Source organism: Enoplosus armatus, chromosome 4 (genome assembly GCF_043641665.1).
Source record: "Enoplosus armatus isolate fEnoArm2 chromosome 4, fEnoArm2.hap1, whole genome shotgun sequence".
NCBI classification, from domain to species: Eukaryota; Metazoa; Chordata; class Actinopteri; order Centrarchiformes; family Enoplosidae; genus Enoplosus; species Enoplosus armatus.
The window spans coordinates 12803547-12826279 of record NC_092183.1 but is presented as its reverse complement, the minus strand read 5'-3'; the positions used below and the strand labels follow the sequence as shown (position 1 = coordinate 12826279).

General features: G+C 40.7%; 1 protein-coding gene across 1 annotated transcript in view; it reads left to right on the top strand.

Annotated features, from left to right (window-relative positions):
• Positions 1–22733, top strand: part of LOC139283942 (netrin receptor UNC5C-like) — a 172683-nt gene that overhangs the window by 93028 nt on the left and 56922 nt on the right. The window contains exons 3-4 of the mRNA XM_070904049.1: positions 7270–7413; positions 18804–18907. Of these exons, the coding sequence (XP_070760150.1) occupies positions 7270–7413; positions 18804–18907 (248 nt within the window). The remainder of the gene's footprint in view (positions 1–7269; positions 7414–18803; positions 18908–22733) is intronic.

Below are 22733 nucleotides of genomic sequence, written 5' to 3'. Positions count from 1 at the left end.
ATACATGCACAGTCAGACAGACAGTCAGACAGACAGGAGAGGTATTCAAACATGGACCAGGAGGGACTGTGATGATAAATCAATGTCACGAGTGGGAGCCATTAAGACAGTGTGCACATACAACAGTCCACTGTCTGCGTCGTGAGTGTTCAATTGGACACGGACCGGTGACTCTGTTCTGTCGATGTCCTGGATGATTTCCCTCCGTTGGCGAAGAACTCAGTCAACCCTTCCTCTCTCCCTTCCTCACAATGCCTCTCATCCTATTGTCATTTTACTCTTTCAATTTTTGTTTCCCCCTTTCTGTCTCCATCTCTGACTCTCTTTTCTTCTAATATTAATGTAATCATTCATAGAGGGCTCTCAGGTAATGCAACATGCCATGTCCTCAGATCTTGAAATCTGGCTGCGAAATAGATTTCTAGATGTATGACTCAGCTGTCGAACTGTGTTATTTTGGTTTTGCATATTTATGACAGCCATTACTGTTGAATTTGATCAATATTATGCACGCATGCTATAATCTATTTTACATAATAGCTCACACAGTGTGTATATTGTCTCAATAGTAGCTACAGATATTCCCTGGTTTGGTGTTTTGATGATGATAGTGGAGAGTGATGATTTCAAACATCTCCCATAGGTGTTCAGCTGTAATTGGATCAGGGGTCTGTTTCACAGAGATAGATTGTGACTATAGCTCAGAGCTACTTCAGGTAGATGTCTAAATTCATGGCACAAAGTTGTCTAGTCTTAGACTATCTTAAGTAGGACTAATTCAATAATTAAATAAGACTTTTTTTGCAAACATAAAATCATGGCTGACCAAGCAACTGCATCAAATCACTCAGCTCCCTTCACTCCAGCAGAAAATGTTTGCCAACTATTGCAAGGGCATTTTACTGAGAAAGTTAAAGTGTAAAATGGCAAAACAATTCCAGAAGATTCAAACCTTCAGCACAGTGCAGACCTGTAGCAGAGCTGAGATGGCAGGGCTCAGTACTTCTGATAACTCGTCAGTCTATTCTCCTCGGGCAAATGAAAACGACTGACGGTGTCCTCACTGCTGCGGTCTCTAAAAACTCATTCCCTCCTCATTACTTGTTCCACAATATTATTAGCTAATTATGAGCCTCTTTTTTTTTCATTTGGTGACATTGGTCAGAAGGTGTCACTGATAGTTACCATGGAAACATGGCTCTTTACAGTCTTTATTTTTGTGAAGCTTTCTAACTTGTATTAGACTCATCTAAGAGCCAAATTAAGACTGGTGACCATGAAGGCCATAGCATATGATTCACACATTTTCATACTTTCATCACATTACCTGGTAAAAGCAGTGGCTATGGTAAGGTAACTGCAGTCACTGTGGAAGGTTTGTGGTGAAGCAACAAAGCCTGAATTAATTCACATGCAGCTCGTCCACAGAGAGGTCATGGCGCCGGGTCACTTATTGAACAACACCCCTGGAGCTGGTCGGCCTTCAGTGAGCTGCTCACAAACAATCCAGCAGGAAAGATGTCTGCATAAACGGAGACTTACATCTTTTGTCTTACTCATTTGCATACAGGAGAGATATATCATATTATTTCAATGGCTCTGAAACAATTCCAACAAAAATGGATCATTATGCACTTTGTTGCATTTGTTGCAGTGCTGATCGTGTTATTGTGTCCACAACCCCGGCTGTATCTACTCTGACCTCATGTCTTTGTCAATTGTCAGACTCTCTCCCTCTCTGGCACTGATGAAATAATAATAGCCAGAGTTGACTTTTTCTGTATCCTCTGTCTTTTCCCTAAAGGCCTGTCTGTTTGACCTGTCACTGATCACATTAAAACACCACAAAGCTTTTGAGTGCCTTTTCCCCATGTTCCCTTGTCTCTTTCGTTTTCTAAACCATATAGCCTTAAAACCCCCGTCTCTGTTTTCATGTCTGTCCCTGACTCGCTCGCTTTCTTCCATATGTATTTCTCTCTAGCTTTTTCCTTTCCATCTCTGGTTCATTTGATTCAAAGAAATCAAGACTTTACATTTTAGTCTGTGCCATTACTGTTTTTGTCTGTTTTCGTGGTGTATTTCTGTCAAAGCACAGTGGGGGATAGAGAGACACAGAGACAAAATAGATGAAAAGGAGACCAATGGACTGAGTGGGTTTAACAGCTAGGGAAATGGCAGGAAACACATCTTTTGGCTTCTGACATGGCCACCAGAATATTTTGTTCCCCTTGCAATGGAGTCTGTCAAAGTTGACAATTACATGTAGTACACATCTTCATTATTAAAACCTCAAATTATGAAAACTTGAATGAATTAATCTGAGTGTTGACATTGAAATTAATTTCGACAATGTAACAACACAAAGATATGTTTGTAAATGTTTATAATTAAGAACAAATCCAGTTAATTATAACAAACCCATTAATTTTGTTGACATTGCGCAGATTAAGTAATTGACTTAGCATTTGTCTGCTTTTTGTTACACTCGTGTAAATCCATTTTTTTTCCCAGAAAACATGCTTTTCCGCTTTCCTTATCAGCTGCTCATTATCTGTTTCTCCTCCAACATTTCTCCAGATTTGATAACATGTACAACTCCAGTCTGCAAGCTTCTGGTGACACATTACATTAATTTGAGCTCTGACAAATACAGTTATAGCCTTTGTAAACAAAATTCTCCAAACTTGTTTTGAGTGGTGCGCAGTTTTATGATCTGGGTCTAATTCATGCAATTTTAGCTATCAATTTCTATTGGATATGATAACAGTTTGTCAAGTAGGTTAATTGTAGAGATTCGTGGATGTGGCAACGACATGAGGTGTTTTCAGGTTTCAAGTTATTATCCAGACCTTCCTGTTGTACATACTCATTTGTCAAAGCTACTTTCTGGTTTAAGTTTGCTACAAAAAAAGAAACATACTTGTCTGAACCATCCGCCTCATCACATTTAGTAAGAGGTACAGTAATTGTGGGCATGTATATATAGTATGACAAACGGTGTATGTATATATACATACTATATTTGGATATCTCTACTCTTCAACCCGTCCAAATCTTTATTTCTTGTACATGTTTACTCCAGGTCCCGTTTGTCAAATAAAAAAGTCCAGACCTGACAGAGCACATTCATCCACCCTTGTACTTTTACTCCCCAGCTGACAAGTAAACTTTGTTATAAGAATTGACACTTCAGGACTAAGAGAAATATTCGGCGGTTGTGTGCAGTTCTGAGATTGATAGAAATGTTTGTGACAGTATCTACTTGTCTTGATACTTTGTCTTCCATTTTTCATCTACTTCTTTCCCCTCACCTCCCCCAGCTGACAGCAGTGGTTTTGTTGATGTGAAGTACTGTCATGCTGCAGAGACCCAAACTTCCATGCTTGTCTTCTCATAACAGAATGACGTGAATGCTCTAAGCACTGCATCTAAACAAAATAAGACACTGAGTGATCTGGGACTTTTTAAGCCTCAGGTAATTCAGTCGCTTTCTGCCCAGCAACACTAACTTTGCTTTGCATTAACTAAACAATGGAAACAACTGGGGCTTTACCAGTTCCAATGACATCTGTCTTTATCTTCTCTGTCTTTTGCCACTTTTTTTCATTTTTTCTTCAAACATGTTTTCTGTGTTGACATGACACTGAAGGAAAACAAGGGAATCTGTTTTCATGGAGGACGTAGATAGGTTTAAATTTTGTGATCTGTTGCAGACTTATTTTTCATACTTTTAGTTCCCAGCTGACATGAAAACAGACAGATGACACTGTAGGAAGAAACGTTATACTTAAATGTGTGACATCCCCTCTAACATCAGTTTACAGTCATGTTCATGTAAACACAGTGGAACTCATTAAAAGTATCCCCACAAAGGCAGATGAATTCATGCTGCATCAATAACTTCTAATATTATTGTAATATTTCATCCCAAAATGTCTTTGGCATTCAGCATTGGCTTTGGTTTTCTTAATTTGGTTGTAGCATTGGGACTGATGACTTTTCTCTTACTATTCACTTTCACAGCGATACTTCCCCCTGTTGGAAGTCTTTGCATTCTTTCTCTCGCAGAAAGAAAGCTGCGTTCACCAGTTTTCTCTAATTCCTGATTAACGAAACAGGGTGTTCTGTTTGGACAATGTTTAAGAAAATCAAGTCACTGACTGCTGATCAGGTTTCCAAAGCTGACAGTTAAAGAGTAAGTTAAGTGCGTGTTGACTCATTTCACAGCTCCTCTTTATCTTGCCAAGTTGGCCTTCCATCCACAATACACCAGCAGTGTCAGCTTCAGCCTCCCTGAGAAATTGAACACATTTCATCATTACAACCATTGATTTCCCCTGCTGTGAAACCAACTCGGCTCTCCCTGATGACCTCTGTTTCACTCTATATATGTCTTGTTCTTGTTTAGTTTTCCTTCTTTCTGTCTGTTTTCTCATATTCCTGTAACCCTCTCTGTTCTATTATCTCCCTCTTTCATTACATGCAATAACACAACACACATCCTGGTTTACCCCCCACCCCAGAATCCTCCAGCTTTCTATTATAGTTTATAAATGAGAATGTAGTTGAAAATTGTGGCACAGAAGACTGTCTACACATGACCAGCGACATCACTTAACACTGCGTGAGTGCAGTTAGCACCCAGAGCTCAGTATGATAAGTCATGTTTTTTAAATAATTTGTTAAAAGATTAAATAACTTGAATGCAGAGTGTGAGAGGCGAGGTGTAAAACTTGAGGTAGCTTAGATTATATTTACTAAGCTGTGCTACATAAGTGCAACACAAAGCTACTAAAACTTATCTGGCACAGCTTTCTTCAGTCCTCTGCCGGGAGAAAGCATCCTCTTATGCAACGCAAGTCAGCTGCAGTTTTTCAGTCAGAATACCTGAGGTGCTGCCTCTGTCCCACGTGCTGCAGTATTATTCTCTAAGCAATAAATAGTGTGGAGCAGGTGAGAACGCAGACTGATAGTACTGTAGTTTTGACTGTTTTCTGGAATGGTCTGGAATAAGCTCCTTTCTGTTCTTTCAGATATCTTATTTTCTGATTTGTCATCATTTATTTATGATGAAAAAAATGTACATTTGATTCCGAGTGTTAATCAATTCTATATTCTCTACTAATTCGTAGCTTTGCTGCATACATGTCTGTTAATTCCAATGCAAAGTGCACAGTGAGCTATCGGCTAATACTTGAACTGCTCCAATGATTTAATAATATTGTCCGGTTAATAGTCTTTGACCTTCAGCTTAGTAAGCCACGTACCCAGTGATGCAAAAGCTTTAAATGTGCGTATGTTTTTCCTTCGTCTCCAGCACAAGCTTGCTCCCTACGTCTTACTGTGCCCCCAAACCCCATGTTTCCCGTCCATGTACCATCCCATATGCTTTCTTTGCATTAGTTTGAGTCCATTTGCCATAACTAGCTGTCTGGCTCATTTGAACCATTCACTTTAATTGTCTTACTTTCCTCATTACTTCGGCAGTAGCGTGCTCACTGGTCTCCACCTCCTCCCAATCCCTTTTGTCCTTTTTGTCCTCACGCTGTGGATTTTTGCTCATTGCAACTGCCTGCCTTCTAGTTGTCTCAGCTTTAGTCCTGGGTTGCTTGCTGGTTATAATTGCCTCTTTAGCTGCCATTTTCTTAGCCTCTACCTCTCTTGCTGTGTCCCTTGCTCTTTCATTTTAAGTTGTGAACCCATAACAATCTCCCTTGTTTGCTGAAGCGCCGGTATTCACACTGGTTTTTATATCGTCTTTGCTCTTTGCCCTTATAGCTCTTTGGCTCTCACTGGCTATTATCCCTTGTTGTGCCAGCAGTTCCTTCCACAAGCTTTTTACTTTCTGCCTTACTTTCCTCTTTGCCCTCTGAACCATCAGTGCTATTTGAATTGCCATATCTTCTGAGTTCCCCCCTTTACTTTTCATCTTTTCCATCTTCATGTCCCTTCTTATCAATCTTGATTTTTTTTTTTCTAACTCAAAAGCCATGTTCCCCATCTCCCAGCTAGCTTCCGCAAAAGCTTTTGTTACCTGTCTTACTCTTTGCCCTCATGGGTTTCTCTTTAATTCTCTCGCCAGCCATTAATGGCCTTTGGTCTGCCACAATCCTGCTCACTGGATTTCGCTTTTTGCCTTCCTCTCGGTCCCCTTTGCCTTCATGCTTGCATGCTTACTATAACTGTCTTTCAATTTCTCTAGTGGCAAGAACTTACTGAGAGTCTTCATAAGTAATAGGCCCACGTTGGATTTGTGGAGCCCCATAGAGATTGTTGCTTGGGTCTTTGTAACACCGCTGAACCTGAAATAAACTGCCAAGATCTTTTCTCATAGCATTTTGCCCGTCTACTCCCCAGTCCCCACATACTTTTACCTAAAACCCATTTTTATCTCCTTTCCTTTCCGTTTCCTTTCCGTTCCACATTTCATTGCCCTCTCCCACCTCTTATTTTGTCATCCTCTCTCTTCCTCTCACTGTGCCTCTGTCATGTTGCTCTTCATTACTTCTACCACTCTACCGTTTCTCCCATTTTACTCTCTTTTTTTCTTCCTAGTTTGTGAACTTAAACTTTTTTTATTTCATCAGTCCCTCCTTGCTCCCTCCTCCTACCTCTTTTTTCTTCATTATTTCTTTCTTTTGACAAGAATTTCAACAATTTTCTTAATTTCTCTTTTTCCCCTGGCTTTGCACCTGTGCTCTACTTGTTGCTTTCCTTTGTCTCCCATATTTTCATCCTATACAGTATTTCCCTCACTCCTCATTTCCTAGTTTCCTCTGCAGTCTATCTGTGCTCCCTCGCAGTCCTATCAGTGGGGTGCAGCTATTTAAACCTCACACTTATTCTTCACATTGAGCTGCTTTCAAAACACCAGAGGAAAGAGGGAATTGGAGAGCAGAGTGAGATAAGTGGTAGAAGCGCAAAGGAACTGTCTCACAAAGTTTACATTAAATCCGGAGTGAATCTACTCAGTAAAATGACCTGGGTTTGTAAAGAGTAGCAGGTATTGTATGATTATCCCCTGCTTCTATTTACTTACTAAGATATTTACTGTGCACCACTTTGGCTTTTGCTTCTTAGGCGAACATGAAAGCCATATCACCAGAGTAGAAGCTTAAATACACTTTCGCTTTTACTTTTTCTTGAGCATCAGCGGCTCACTGAGAAACTCATGACTCATTTACCGTTTGCAGGAGTCTTCTTTAGCTTGAATCTAAATCTCATCTGATATTGCAAATGATTCAACAGTGCTTTTCCTTTCTTCTGCAGGTCTGGTGGTAAGAGAAGCCAGTATAGAAATTACACGACAGCAAGTCGAGGAGCTGTTTGGCCCTGAAGATTACTGGTGTCAGTGCGTGGCCTGGAGCTCCGCTGGAACCACCAAAAGCCGAAAGGCACACGTCCGCATCGCATGTGAGTACACTACTGTCAGTAGGCATGTGAGGAGATTAGAAGATATGTTTACACATGAGTAAGCATCCTATGTATGAGTATGGGTGAGTTCATTGTTGGTATACTCACAGATAAGTGTTAATGCTTAACACTTGTACATGAAGACACAAATACATGTAAATTCAGTCTCTTTTTGTTCCCAGAAATGAGAAGATACAAGTTTTCAAATAAACACCCACATAGACAGATCATATATGCACATACACAGTTATCACCTTCGCTCCGCTGTCTTGTAATGTAGATGCATTTTTAATGAGCGATTGCTGTCAGCGCTAACCTCTAACAAATACATTGTTTCCCTTGACAGTTTCACAATAAAAGCCACCCATGTTTCCCCAGATGAATGCTTTCAACGTGAACCAGCAGCAGTAGGAAGTGTCCGGTTTGCTTTACCAGTAATTTGAAAGACCTCTAAAACTTTGCTGGGAGAATGAACAATGAGGCTGATATGAATTACATAAAATACAAACGGTAACACTGAATTACATGCATGTTGTATTCATGCGTAAGTAGGCAACTTGATTTGCATGAAGGGATGGCGGACTCTAACAATGAAACTTACTTAGGTAATTACAGAACTTATTGAATGGGTATTGCTGAAAAATTAAGACCATAAATATCATCAAAAGCCAGGTTATTTCAAGAGAATAAAGGATTTTTACTTTACTGCTATTTTGCTTTCTTTTTATGTGTAAAGGCACATTACTGTCATGACATATACATTTTAACTAGAAGCACTCAGGACTCATAGGAAAAAACCTTTGACAGAGCCCTCTAAATTGGTTTTACACTGAATGGTACATGGTGGGGGACTTTTCTAGGCAGACACTTAGCTCTATAACTTTAGTCTAGCATTAGCCGCTTTCTGTTAGGGTCTGGTGAAGAATTTAATATAGAATAGATATAGACTAAAGAACACAGGCCAGACTAAATCCAACCAGAATATCCCTCTAGCAGACAGTGTTACAGTGTAACACTGTACACACAGTGATCACATGGGGAAATAATTTTAGGATTGTTAGACCCCAACAACTGTCCTAGGGAAAGAAAAGGTTGAATCCTGTTGTGAGTGATGGTCACTTGACGGCTCTGCAGCAGCTGCGTAGCAAGGGAGTTGAGATGTTTGATAGAAATCACCTAAAACGACTTGTTTGTTCTTTCAACTTAAGCCTCATATAACGGGATGGATTGTTCCTTCAAAGCTGCTTTCACTGGCCTGAGAATTGAACCCACAACAGTAGTTTTCCAAGCGTTATTACTCTGGTCAATTCAGCCACATAAGACAACTGGGACTTGTCTGAGTGCTCAGGTTACAGAAAGGTCAAGCAGAAAAGAAATACCAATAACAAAATCGACCCCACCTCCCCGGTTTACCTGGCTTATACTGACAGTGTCGCTTTGCTTGAGTGAACTCTCAAAAGGACAACTGGGGGCTTTGATAGAGTCCATTCAGCAAACACTCAGAACAAACTGCACACATCCCCATATGTAGTGCTTTAACAGACAGTATCACTCTAACAGACACACACCCTGGAAATCTTGTTTTCCCAGGTTGGTCTTATTTGTGCTGCAGGAGGAAATCCATCATGTTGACCCTTGTTTTTCATTCAAGTTATTTTATTTGGCTGTAAATATGTCTCGCGTTTTCACTTTTGCAGGGCTGGGTTCCTTAATTCATTCACTTACGTATTGACTTACTACACACATGTATTTATTTATTAATTTAATTTGACACGGAACAAATGATCAAAATAAAGATCAAAGCAAACTCACATTTCATACATTGCATTTACAGATCACACATTGCATAGTGCATGGGTGACATACTGTATTAAGCTTACACACTGGTTCAGAGAGTGATGATGCATTCTGTAGACTGCTACATTATATGTAAATTGAACCTGTACAAGATTATTTAATGTAGTAATTATACACTAGTACATTCATAGAAGAAATGGCTGAGTCAAGCTTACACAATATACACTACTGTATATGCTTACACTTGTGTGGTATTACCACAGCAACATATTTGTCAGTTAATTTGGTTTGTGAGCTCTAAAGACAGTTTAGATTTAGACCAGAGCATCACCACTACTCTCTGCATTGCTTTGGTATGTGAGGATGTTTTTCTATCCGTCAGCGGAGCGTTAGTGACACAGTCAAAAATATCCGTCTAAGCTCCGCTAATAACATTCTCGAATGGAATGGGCCCTCCTCGGGGTGCAATGAAAGCTGGGTAATGTGCTGTTTTTGGCTTACGTTTGGGTTGATACATGCTGAGAGACAGATGCAGGCATGTGTACGTATACAGGCTTCTGAGGTTCTTCCGAGGTAAATGCGTGAATGCAGACACTAGCAGCACAGAAATGCACACGTAGCACTGAACGCCATACAACTACCTTTTCAACAAGGTAGTTGATGTATGAAGGTATGCCTGAGTGTATACATGCATACGTGTGTGTGTGTGTGTGTGTGTGTGTGTGTGTGTGTGTGTGTGTGAGAGAGAGAGAGAGAGAGAGAATGTTTGTGTCTGCATCACTCTGACTTGACCCTGCCAGCAATATCATCATGTAATACCAGCACTCAGGAAGTAGTGCCATATCAATCACAGTGTGTTCAAGCTTACACACCTCAGTTTTCACTTGACTTTAAACTTTGACCTGTTTTAGTTTCAGTTTAAAATAATGCAAATATCTAATTGTAAAAATGTAATTCTGATTAATGTATTATTTACACCACACATGGTTCTACATGGCATCAAAAATCATCTGCTTCTGCTACCACTACTTATAATAACATGTTGGTGAAATTACTTTGCATCACTGAGAAGCTAAGCTAATTCTGTATCTGGTTTTATTTACATAATTTGGACTGTTGAAGGGATGCCCAGTTTTTAAATGGAGGCCACTGAATCATAAATCCTCTACACTAAATAAAAAAAGTTCTACACCGTATCAAAGGCGAACAAACATCTTGTATCTCATTTCTTCCTTTTTTCGATCAACTTCTTCACACAGGGTATATAATATTTCATACACGTAAGACCTCTGTTGGAGGTTAGGTGGAGGGATGGTGATGGAGGATGCCTCTAAGAAGACTCGAAGGGCCAATAGATATCAGGAAGGCAAAAGATGATAGAAATCCTGCTTCTCTTTTACTTTCACTCTCTCTCTTCAGATCTTTTCTTTTTTTCTGTATAGTACGTACTTCCCCTCTGACTTTGTCTGTCCCTCTGTCCTTCACTTTCTCTCTTTCCGTTATAGCAGTGATTTTTCCCTTAACCAGATCTGATTACACTCAGCCCCCTCTTGCGATAACCTTTTACTTCAAATCGACCCAACCTCCTGACCTACCCCGCTTTCGGCTCCTATTTGGATCTACTGTTGTGATTAAAATGCTTCCTGGCAGCTAGAGCTTGCTGAGCAAAGTGTCTTTTCTACCGCACCATGCTATAGCAATTCAGCATTTCTCTCCTGCATTTCCATCTCCTCTTCCCACTCATTTTCTTATTTCCCATTGTGTCCTCCTCCTTTTAGGTTTTTTTCTAGCTTTGCTCATCATGTGCTTATTGTTTTGTTCTGTTACTTACTTCTGTTGCTCTCTCTCTTTTTTGCCTCTCTCTGTCTCATTCCCCTGTATCTCCAAGCTGTTTTAATAACTGTAGAATTAACACGTCAAGGCATTAACTAAATACGCAGTTTGTAGCGATAAGGGCAATCAGTGTTGTGGCTGTAAAAGTGTCAAACACACAATCAGAGATATTAAGTCTATGGGTGATTTGTTGGTCTTTGGGAGCAGGGCACTTTAGCTGAGTTATGGGTGGTGCAGGCAGCTTAATTCAAGTTCATAAAGCAGGTGATACGAACACACACAGATTCTCACACTCATTTAGTCATGCACAGCACTGCAGGCACATACACAGGGGTAAGCGAAACACAGACACATACACACAAATGTGCATGCAGTGTCAGTCATGCTCTTTGGCCCTGCAGCTATCAGGTCAAGTCTTTCCCCTTCAACGGATTAGCAATATGTCAAGGTCACACACACACACACACACACAGACATGCACACACTAACTCCCAGACACGCACAAATTTCAAATGATGGCAATTTGTTCTGCCACCTTCCACTGAGACACGTGTGTGCATAGCAATACTCTGAAACCCTGGCAGCTCCTTGTGTCAACTGGAAAATGCCTGTTAGCGAATTCTTCTGTTTTGTTTATGATGCAAATGTCTCGGCTGCATGTATTTAGGTTTTCCTTCAATCATGGATGAATTAGACGAAGGAAAACAAGGCTCAACAGGGGTTTCTTGTGTTAGATTTTAAGCATTGATTAGAACCAAACTCTTCTACACTCATTTAGGCTGAAACCTGCATGTAGCTTACAACAATATACGTAGTCTTTTGTAACCCAGCAACTGGAAACAACTGCAGTATGTTTGCCAATCTTTCTGCTATGAAACTTGCTCAGCAGCACAGAAACCAAATTGCCCAACAACCATAGTCTGAATGACATCTGACCTTCTTTTTTTGCATGAAAAGGAATGCTTAGTTGTTTCATGGATGCATATTCAAATCAAGGCTGATATGAGCCAAGCGATCCATGCTGTCTATCCCTCTACACTCACCCTGCAGCGCTGTCGGTGGAAAACCTTTAGTGTTTTTCTCTGGATGACATCATCAAGGGAGTCTTGGTTTCTGGCTTTGAGAGAGACTTCATGATGGACGCAAACACTGGATAAACATTTTTATAGTGAGAACCCAAAGTGTGTGTTTGTGTGTGGATGTGTGGTTATGATGTCATGTCCTCACCGTAAGTGTTAAAAGTGGTAAGCCACAGTGTTGATTTAGTCACAAGAAAAAAAACTTGAGTCACTTTCTAACGTCAGTTCAGTTCAGTTCAGTTGTACTGTTATATCATCACTGTCAGGGAGGCAGAAGAGATCGTCATGTCTCGTTCACTCATGGAGTCGCTGAGGTGTCTCCCAGCCATATACTGTATGGAGAGGTCTTTACGAAAAGAGACTTGATGAAATTGAATTGTTAAGACTCTAACAAATAACAGTCAAAAGGGAAGAATGGTCCGTGATGACAAACAGAGCTAATTTTCTAGACTAACAGAAAATGTATTGTTCCTTTTTTTAATTGAAATATTTCAATGTTAGATTTTCTCTCTCTATGTTTTGAAACCATACTGTGTTTTTGCTGAGGATCTAAAGTGAACAGTTTTATTCAAAAACATGCCCCCTCTTGTTATTTGGAGATCCTAGAAGTAGTTGACAGGCCCTTGAGCCATTTTCCGTCCTAATGAGTCCTAATTTTACAAGCCAGGATCCAGAGTAAGCCTTGTTGCTTGTTGTTGTTGAGTGCCAGTGCTATGTTAGCGAATAGAGTTGTTTACTTGTTCAAAACTTGCCAGTGGATGGAAAGATCTTTCTTGGTGTCTAGGGCTGATCACAGGTTGTGAAGTGTTGAAATGACAGGGTGGAGAGTTCAGTGAAAGAACTGGTTTGAGTGGAAAGAGACTCTTTAAAGTCGCTTAGAGAAAATGACCACACTGAAAATGATGAGTGACACTCAAGGTCACCGTTTACCTTCACTTCTTCCATTCTTGATATTTTGGGTCTTTATTGGCATTTAAAGACGTACATACCCAAAGATTGAAGAGGTACCCAGCCATAAACTGCCACAGCACATCACTAAATACCCTAAAGCCTCAGGACATATTCATGTTGTCATGAAAAAAGCTCATATTTTCAAGATATTTGGGATTTTGCATAAACAAGTTATTCCATGAGAGCCACTTCAAAACCTGTTAGATGAACATAAGATTGATGGTTATCAAGCTAAATATTATATGCAGCACGTAATATAGTTATTTAGTAAGTTTTGACAAAATCACAGCATTTAAGGACTTTCTTATCAAGACATAAAAGCAGAAAACAATACAAACCCACCTCGTTATTATAACATAATTGGCTGCTACAGCAGGAATTGTTTCATGGTTTACTTAATACAAATGTGTTTTAATTACAAATCCATTTACATTTTCTTCTTTTCTAAGGTTTATCAAATTGTATCCTACCCTCTTGGGTGCTTTATCACTTGCATGATGATTTTTTTTTTCAAAGCCTAAGTTCTGATTGTTTCCATTGCATGCCATCGTGTAGGAAATTGGATGTCCAAATGATCCTCTCTGAAACTAAAGGAGAGTACTTTGCTTGCTATTTTCTTCCCAAGCATCTTGCATTGCTCTTTATTGCTCGAGCAGCTCCACCAGGGGAAACCGTTATGATTTGGCATGGATAGCATGCAGGCGGAGACACCCATTTTGGATAATTGCTCTGAAATGTGCTTATGTAGATCTGCCTGAGGCAACAAACTAACCACAAACATAATAACAGTTTTAGTTGAGCAGTGGAAGAAGTTTTAGACGAAGAGGGAAGGAGGTGGAGGAGAGACACAGAGGGAGGGAGACGAGGAGGCTGAGGGAGAGGGAAAAAGGAGTTTATGCAAGAAAAGGTCATTTTTGAATAGATGCTTACACTGCTTTATTGTGTGTGTGTGTGTGTGTGTGTGTGTGTATATATACATATATACGGGAGTTCACACTGAAGAACGCTTTACAAGGTTGCCCTCTGTACTTTTCAACCCTGTTGTAGTTCTAAGTTTAGTGAATTTATCTTTGCTTTTGTTATATTTATGAAGCTGGGTAGCGTTATCTGCAGTTTGGGATGAAGTGGGGTCAGTGAATTGAAAGGACACAGCTGTCCCTGCTCTCCTGTGCACATATTTCCCTCGGGCACATATTTGCACACATGCGCGAAAACACACACCTTCCGTTGACGTCGTGAACACAATGTCACATTCCCTATTTCTCTAAAACACAAACACTCTCAAACACACACACATGTGCTATTGCTACCAGACTGGCAATTTTTTGTCTGTCATAGCTCACTAGCTTAGCACCATGTCTGAATATGTGTTTGTATATATGTGTGTGTGTGTGTGTGTTGTCTGCTCATCCCTCGAGCAGTTTGCTTTAATCTCCTTTAATTTCATTCTCAATCTTTATGGAAATCAACTCTCACAACCAACTCCTCATTTCACCATCTCCCTTACTAATTAAGACCAGGAAATTGTTCCTGGAATTGGCTGGCATGAGAGGAGTGTGTCTCATCCCTCAATCACCTCCTCATCCTCTCCTCGTGTCAGTTGGTGTGCAGTTTTTTTTGTGGTTACGTGTGCAAGTCTGTCTTTCTGTCCCACTGTGAGTATCCTACATTTGTGTTTGTAGTTGTTCTGCCTTCTTGTTTGTCTCCATCCCCTGTGTGTGTTTTCTCTCTCTGTGACAGTATCGCTCTGTCTCGATCTTTCTCTCTTTGTCTTCCACTGTCTGCCCATGTACGCGTGTCTCTGTGTGTTGTGTGGGTAGCCATGTGGTGGATTTAGGGCTAAAGCTTTGGGTGATTACTCCCATAATGAACCATCATGCTCTGTTCAGGCTGTCATCCCCCACAGGGATTGACTGTATTATGAAGTTATCATTCAGCCCCAGCAATGCTCTGTGTCCTCACATAACTCTCTTAGCCAATGTAGCTCTACACATGCAATCTGATAATGACTAGATTTATATTGCATGAAATTAAACCTCATCATTTAGGTGAGGAAGTTGTTCTGGAGAATTTTGGAAATCTTGCAAGCTTTGTCAGTAGTGTATCTCTGGAAGGCAGACGGCATGATCACCTCTAACGCCTTGTTTACACTTACTGATTCAAACGTGGCAGACTGTCTCTTACCTCCCATGAGTCTGGAGCTCATCTCCTGCTGGTTTTGCTTACTGACTTTATACTATTTCTATTGCAATATATGCTATTGAAACTGTATAGTGCAACAATAAGACAGTCTGACAAGATTACTGGCATTGGGGTCCCATTTCTGCTTTCAAGTCAGTCCTGGTCCTAGCGAAGTTAGGGTCTGGGTTAACAAGCGCTATTAGTCATGAATTACACATGTCAGGGGGCATTTGCATAAAATAGAAACTTCCTGAACTCTCCTCTTTGTGCAACTGGGTGACATTTGCCTCTTCTGGTCTCGGTTACAAATGGCTAATTTTGCACTTTTAGCTAAACTGGAGTTTTTGCCTCCTGGGATATTAAGCATGAAACGTGCAGTTTAAGGCACAAGAACCCCCCATGTGAGCTCACAATAACATCGCTCAGAAATGTGTCTATTTACAGTGGTTCTCCTTTCGCTTCTCCAGTATTTGAGTCTGTCTGTGTGAATGTTGCAGAGAGATTCATGCTCACCAATGTCAAAATTATAAAACCAGCATGTGTGAATTATGTTTGTTAAAGGCTGGATTCAAAGTTCTCATGCTTTTGGAAGCTCGACACGTATTATCTCTCCCCTTGTCTTTGTGAGTACGATTAGGATCTTGGTAAAGGAGATGTAATCAAAGTCAGATTGATGGCTCCGATGTTTGATGGATTGCTGGTTGGTTTTGAGAGCGATAAGACAGATAAATAGAGATGATACAAGGTGGACTCACTGACATGAGCTTCTATTGAATGGTTTGATATAGAGAGTATGCTGGACATGAAAAAGACTTACAGGTAAAGACCAAGCAGGTGGTTTTGGTATTAAGAAAGAGTAAGGTGGTCCTGCTGTGTGCTGCCAACTTCTCCCTCCTTCCTCCTCTCCTTCTCTGCCTCTCATCTTTCAGCCCTCCACCTGCTGTCCCGACTTCTACCTTCCCCACCCCACCCCCATCCCATTTTACCTCTCCTTCACTTTCACTCTGCCTCCTTCTATGTCTGTTAGCCACTGTAAGGTGACTGTCGACCGGTTCAGCATTAAAAAATGTTCTACCTAGTATGTGTGTGTGTCCACAAATGGTGTACCACAACTGACGGATAAGGTGATTAAGAGTACACCTGGGAACCAGGAGAGTAAAAGGACACAAGGATAACACACACACACGCATGCGCACACACACACACACACACACACACACACACACACACACACACACTGTGCCCTCCCATGAAAGTTTTCTGTATGGTTTTTAAAACTAAAGGACAGAGGAGAGAGGATTTGTCTTCCATAGCTGCAGCCATCCTTTACAAACTAACAGAGTGACTCTCAAACTCCTTCAAAGTGAAAAAGTTTTTAGTATTAATATCTCAAAGATTGTATTAGTTAAACGCTGCTGTTAATGCTGTCATATCAACAAACCTCTGGATATCACTTTGAAGTACATCACGTATCTGTAGCCAATATAATTAACCATCCGTACATCGTTAAATTTGTGACATGTGACACTTAATCAGCCAGTTACGAGGTTTGCTCTCCCATTCACGCAGGAACACAAACACATACATGCACACACCCATGCTAATGTGTACACAAACAAATATGTATTGTAATGTAAACACACACGCAGATATACGTATGTACACAGAAATTAACACCCCAATGAGTTTTTTCTCCACATTAGTCAGCTCCCAGAGCTCTAGTCTTGCAGAGACACTCCAATGCTGTGATACAGAATTTGAATGGATAAAAAGGGCAGTTTTGCAGATCCTTTTATCCAGATCATATTGGGTCTGTGTTCTCCAGATTCTTGGAGAAATCAGATCATAAACCTTTGAGTTAGACCCAGACGCTTGGACGAAAAAGAAATCATGTTTTCCTCTTTCCCCACTCCATATGTTCTTATTTAGAAATCCATCACACCACCTGATCAGCGCCATAAATAAAGTCACCTGCTAAGTCCCGCAACACTGCCACTTGTCTCAGGTTGCAGTTTGTTTTATGGCCTTTTTCTATGGCAGGCTAATTATTTTAACATGTGTTAAGCTCAGCTGCCAATATAGGGATACATGCACACAGTATAATGTGTGGCGGCAGGGGATGGGGGTGAACAGGAAAGCAGTGAATTATGTTTTTAACTCTGTCCAATAGGTGGAATCAATCAAACTAGAGAAGGACAAGGTTAAGAGTGAAAGACAGAATGATATGGAGCATTACAGTGTCAGGGATATACCTAGGCGAAGGGAGATTGGCAGAAAGTTTATAAAATAATGTAGTGAAAGAAGCAAAAAGAGCTGCAGAGTCGAGAAGAAGGCTCAGAATAAACAGCTGACGAGTGGTTGCCCCTTTTGAACTTTCTCAATTAATAATGTAGAGAAAAGTGGCAGTGGGGGAAACAAACTGTAGATGCAGAGAAGAATATATTAAGCATACAATCAGTTCCCTCCATCCGTTCACCCATCCACCTACAAGGGTTTTTGTGTTTTCATTCATATCTTTTAATGCCTTCTCGTCATCCCCCTTTCTTTTGTCTTTCCGTCGTCTGTTGTTCTTGTTTAAATGTCTGGCTAATTGTCTTAAAGTCTGCTACTGGGAGCATTTTTTCCCCCTCAAAATGAAAACAGCTGAGCCCTCTCTGAAACGTTTTGTGAAAGAAATGGCAGTGCATTCCATGCTGCTTTGTAATGCTGTCATTTATCACAGCATGTGGACCATTAGTGTGAATCATTTATTGTCTTTGGCTTGCTTGAGATCCCCGAACTCTGGCAAGTCTATATGGAATGAAAGCGAGGTTTTAAATATTGTGCATCGTGATTGAGAGCCAAGCATGCAACAAAGCAGCCTGTGTTTAGTGTTCAGTGTGTGTGTGTGTGTGTGTGTAAAATTGTTGTGATACATTGGTAAAATGCAAACGATGTGTATCTGTGTGTGTGTATACACCCGCCTGTGAGCATTAGTTGACACTAAGAATATACAGCTAAGTGTTTTTCCTTGTTGTGTATATTTCTAAAGTGACAGGAGAGTGGGAGAAGTCAACATATGCATCACTGACTTCAACCACCAACTCCATAATTACTGTGTCATTGTTGCCGCGGAAATGAGGTAATGAGCCCCGGTTTCCAATGACATGGCACCGTCTCCTGAATGGTCTGGACCGCTGAATCACAGGATGCTTTTGCAAAATGGCCTCCCACACACCTCTGCTTTCCATTGAGACTTTTAGTTTTTTGATTTGATTATCGGTGTTGCTGTTGCTGTGTCGTGTTTCCAGGGTTGTCCTACTTAGAGATTAAATAACTTAATACTGTTAAGTTATTAAGTTATATTACTGTTGACAAATTTTATCACCGCTTTCACGTCAGTGTGCAATGTGAGCTCTTTCACTGGCTACCTCATAACAGTACCAAAATCTAAATATCATCCAGTTTCATTATGATGTAATCTCTGCAGTGATTTTGTCATCAGCTCTCTGATTCACCTAATAACCCGTCCGATAGAAGTCATTACATTTCCTTTGTCTCTCTCCTCAGATCTGAAGAAGTCATTCGAACAGGAACCCCTGGGAAAGGAAGTGTCTCTGGAGCAGGAAGTGCTGTTACAGTGTCGCCCTCCGGAGGGCATACCAGCTGCTGAGGTGCGTGCAGTGTTAGTGTTAACCTCCACCTGAGGAGAATATAAAGCAAGATGTGAGATTAAGAGAGAGGATTTGTAGAACAGAACAAGGGAGTGACTGAAGAGACGGGATGACAGAATGAAGACGACAGAGGATGTAAAAAAGATGTAAAAATAGAAATCATCAAATGGAAATAACTTAAAAGGGCCATAGAAGAGTCACTTATTACTGATGTGACAGCAGAACAGAGTGGTTTGATGGTGCATGCACTCTTTCACAGTTTGCAGTCAGTGGTTGAAGGGTGTGCTAAATAAAAATGTATCCTGACCCTTTTGACACATTTTGTTAAATAAAAATATTTTAAAAAACAAAAACAAAACTACAGCTGATGAGATTTAATATCTCAAACAAAAATAACACCCATTCCAACAGGGATCATCCTAAATGCTCATTTAGTAACTATGTAACTGAGACAAACAGTGAATTGGACCTAATCACAATAGCAAAATTAAATTATGTAACCTAAATACAAGAAAGGACAATGTTCAATAAATGAACAAATTAAAGGCTAGCATAAAATGATTGTTCTTGTTTTGATGTGTTTTCCAAAATCTAAAGCATTGTTTCTTATTGCACAACAACTTTGGTGTTGAATTGTCGCAGGGGGAACCAGGGGAACAGCCTGAATACTGTTTTGAGTGACAGTTGCTTGAAAGCTCTGCTGCAACGAGGTAACACTGATCCAAAGATCCAAAGTTTAAACTTAGACTTAAATGTCCCCGGAGAGCCAATTTGAGTTGCAGCACAAGTTACATGAAGAATTCTCAGTGACTGCAGAGGCTTAGCCTATATTCCTGTGTTAAATTTTACATTTTCATGGCTCACTCTCTTACTGTACCTGAGTGTTGCAGAAAATAATGAGGGTAATTATTGAAAGTAGATTGCCTGCTTTCCTTCAAAAGGACTGAAAAACACTAACGTGTTCCTTTTCATTAACACAGATGTACATATTGCTGAAAACTGAACTGAGGTGAATAGACTTGCAGTCAAGAGGAAACAAAAAAAGCTACCACAATTGGCTAGCTTACCAATTGAATAAAACCAATTGGAGCAAAATTACATTTGCTCATATGAGCGACGTAGTGAAATCACTAAGCGGTTACTTAACTGCCTTGCCCAAGGACACTTCATGCCTTTATAAGATTCCCAGCCATGCTAGTAATTTGAACAGGTGTGGATTTCAAGTATATACACATGAATACAACACATACATACTCACACAACCCCCTCAATGTAAATGTAATACATTGTAAATACAAGTACATTGTCAGCACACCAACATTTTATTCACTCATCAAACGAGTCGCACAGTAAACATCCACTTTGGAAGAGCCACACATGTCACTTCCACTCCCCGAGGGCCTTAACTACAGAGAAGAACGTCATTCACAATTCAGATTGTTCTTTACTTTCCTAGTTTCATCTGGCTGCGTTCCCACCTGAATGGATAAAAAGACGTAATTTCATTTAGTCGGTCACAGGGGAAGAGCAGCACAGCACTTGGAGAGGGCTGCGCTACCGGATAAGGAGTCTCTGAATCAGGTTTCACTCCTCAGGGTTTGATAGTCGTTTTCAATTGCACCTAAGTACACAGCTCCCCTGAGGGGGGGGGGGGGGGGGGGGGCAAGGAAGGCACTCAGACAGACCAGCATACAAAGTGAGGGAGAGTATGTGGGGGGAAAGGCAGAGATGAAGGTGAGATGAGAAGGAAGAAGGAGTGGTGGGGAATAACAGAGTGATCCTTTCACTTCTAGAAGTCTCTAATTCCTCTGACGGAAATCAAGCAAATAAAATGGTCAAATTGTGACATCGGTTTAACTATTAGGAGCCACTTAGACTTTCCCACATAAAACTCGTTCTGCCGCACACCCACATTCACACTCGCGCTCCTTCGTCTTGGAGACAAATCTCCACACTAATGACTCATTACTACTGCTGCCTTATCTGCTTTCCTTATTTTTGAGACCAGTTTGAACACAACACATTCGTGGACACGAGCGCTATGTCACACTTGCAAACCACACACATACACACACACACACACACACACACACACACACACACACTGAGAGCTATTTTTCCAGTATGTTCAATTTGCTATCTTTTCTATTCCTTTCTCCTGTCATAATGGGATCTCAGGGCAAATGGATTGGTCTGTCTCCCCTGTCTGCTGAAGGTGATTAGAGGGATTTAGGTTTAAAACCTGCTGATGACCTCAGGTTGTAGCCCTGACTTTCTTTTTTTATCTCCTCTGACTTTCTATTTTCTCTTTGTTCTTATCATGCCCATTCTCTTTCCCGTTCACATTCTCTATTTCTCTATTTCCTCGTTCTGCTGCTCAGTCCTCCACACACACACACACACACACAGCCATCTTTTTTGTTCTTATTGATCGACAGCTGCCGTTGTTGGTGTCCTGTGACTCTCTCTCAAAATGTTCTAATATTAGTGGTCGCGGTTGCTGTGTCGACCACTTGACGACTGTTGTAAAGTTGTCAATGTGATAGGGTTGGTGCCCTGATATGTGATACCCGCGGCATAATGCCCAGCTGGCGTCACGTGGCTGTCAACATGCCACGCCAAAGCTTTACTCCATAAAAACACACACAAAATGTACATTCATATTTAGTCATTTACGCATTTGTATACATACACATGCCACACACACAGATATTTGTCCATCCATAGATACATGTGCAGATACAGCCTTAAAGAAATGCGCACACACATACATACTCTAAAGCATGACAAGAGTTACACTAAGGGGCAGATTAGCCAGGGATCATTTTAACTGCTGCACAACTGTCAGCCTTGAGAGGTCAGGGTCAAACCAATCCGAGATTGCAAAGAAAATGCCTTCACACCAACCGATGTACCATTATTTCCTTTTCACTTTCCTCTTACAGTACTCTTGTCATCAATCAGTCTCTTCTATGAGTTTTTTTCTCCCTCTCTTTCAATCTGAAGCTCCTGAGAGACACAATTTGATGCATTGTGAAATCCTTGAGAAACATCTAAATCTCTTTAGACTGTGATAGAAAGCCTTTAAAAGCTGATGGAAAGCTATTGGATTCAGTAGGGAGGGTTCAGCAGTTCAACAGGAACAGCTTTATGGACAAGGATGGGGAATTTAGAGAACTTGCAACAAGTGCAGCACAATGTTCACTTTCAATGAAAAATGCTTCCAGTTTGATTTAATTGAATTCTGGTTTGTTTTATTTTTTGTAAACTTTTTATATTTATGAATTACTTTTCTGGACAGAGGTCCTAAACTAGTCAAGATAATGGATTCACCCATCAACGTTTCTTAAAAAAGTCCACTGAAACCAAACAGCAATGTGAAATTTAGATCTGAGCCGCAGTCAAATTGTATATCTTTCCTATGAACGTTGTGAGGTTCATCAGGCCAAAGAGGCCACAGGATGAGGCAGCAGTCTGACAGCAAGAATACATTTTTATCTTGAAACCCAAAGAGCAGGAGTGACCCCACGAGCCTGCCAAAGCCAGTAGACTGCGCATAGCAGGGGGGGTTATGGATTGTGTGTGTGTGTGTGTGTGTGTGTGTGTGTGTGTGTGTGTGTGTGTGTGTGTGTGTGTGTGTGTGTGTGTGTGTGTGTGTGTGTGTGTGTGTGTGTGTGTGTGTGTGTGTGTGTGTGTGTGTGTGTGTGTGTGTGTGTGTGCAAATATTTGTGTATGTGTCTGTCTGCGTCTGTCTCTGTGTGTGAGTGATTACCCCAGCTGCAGTGAAATAAACACATCAGTGTGTGGTGACAGGCCCTCCACGTGT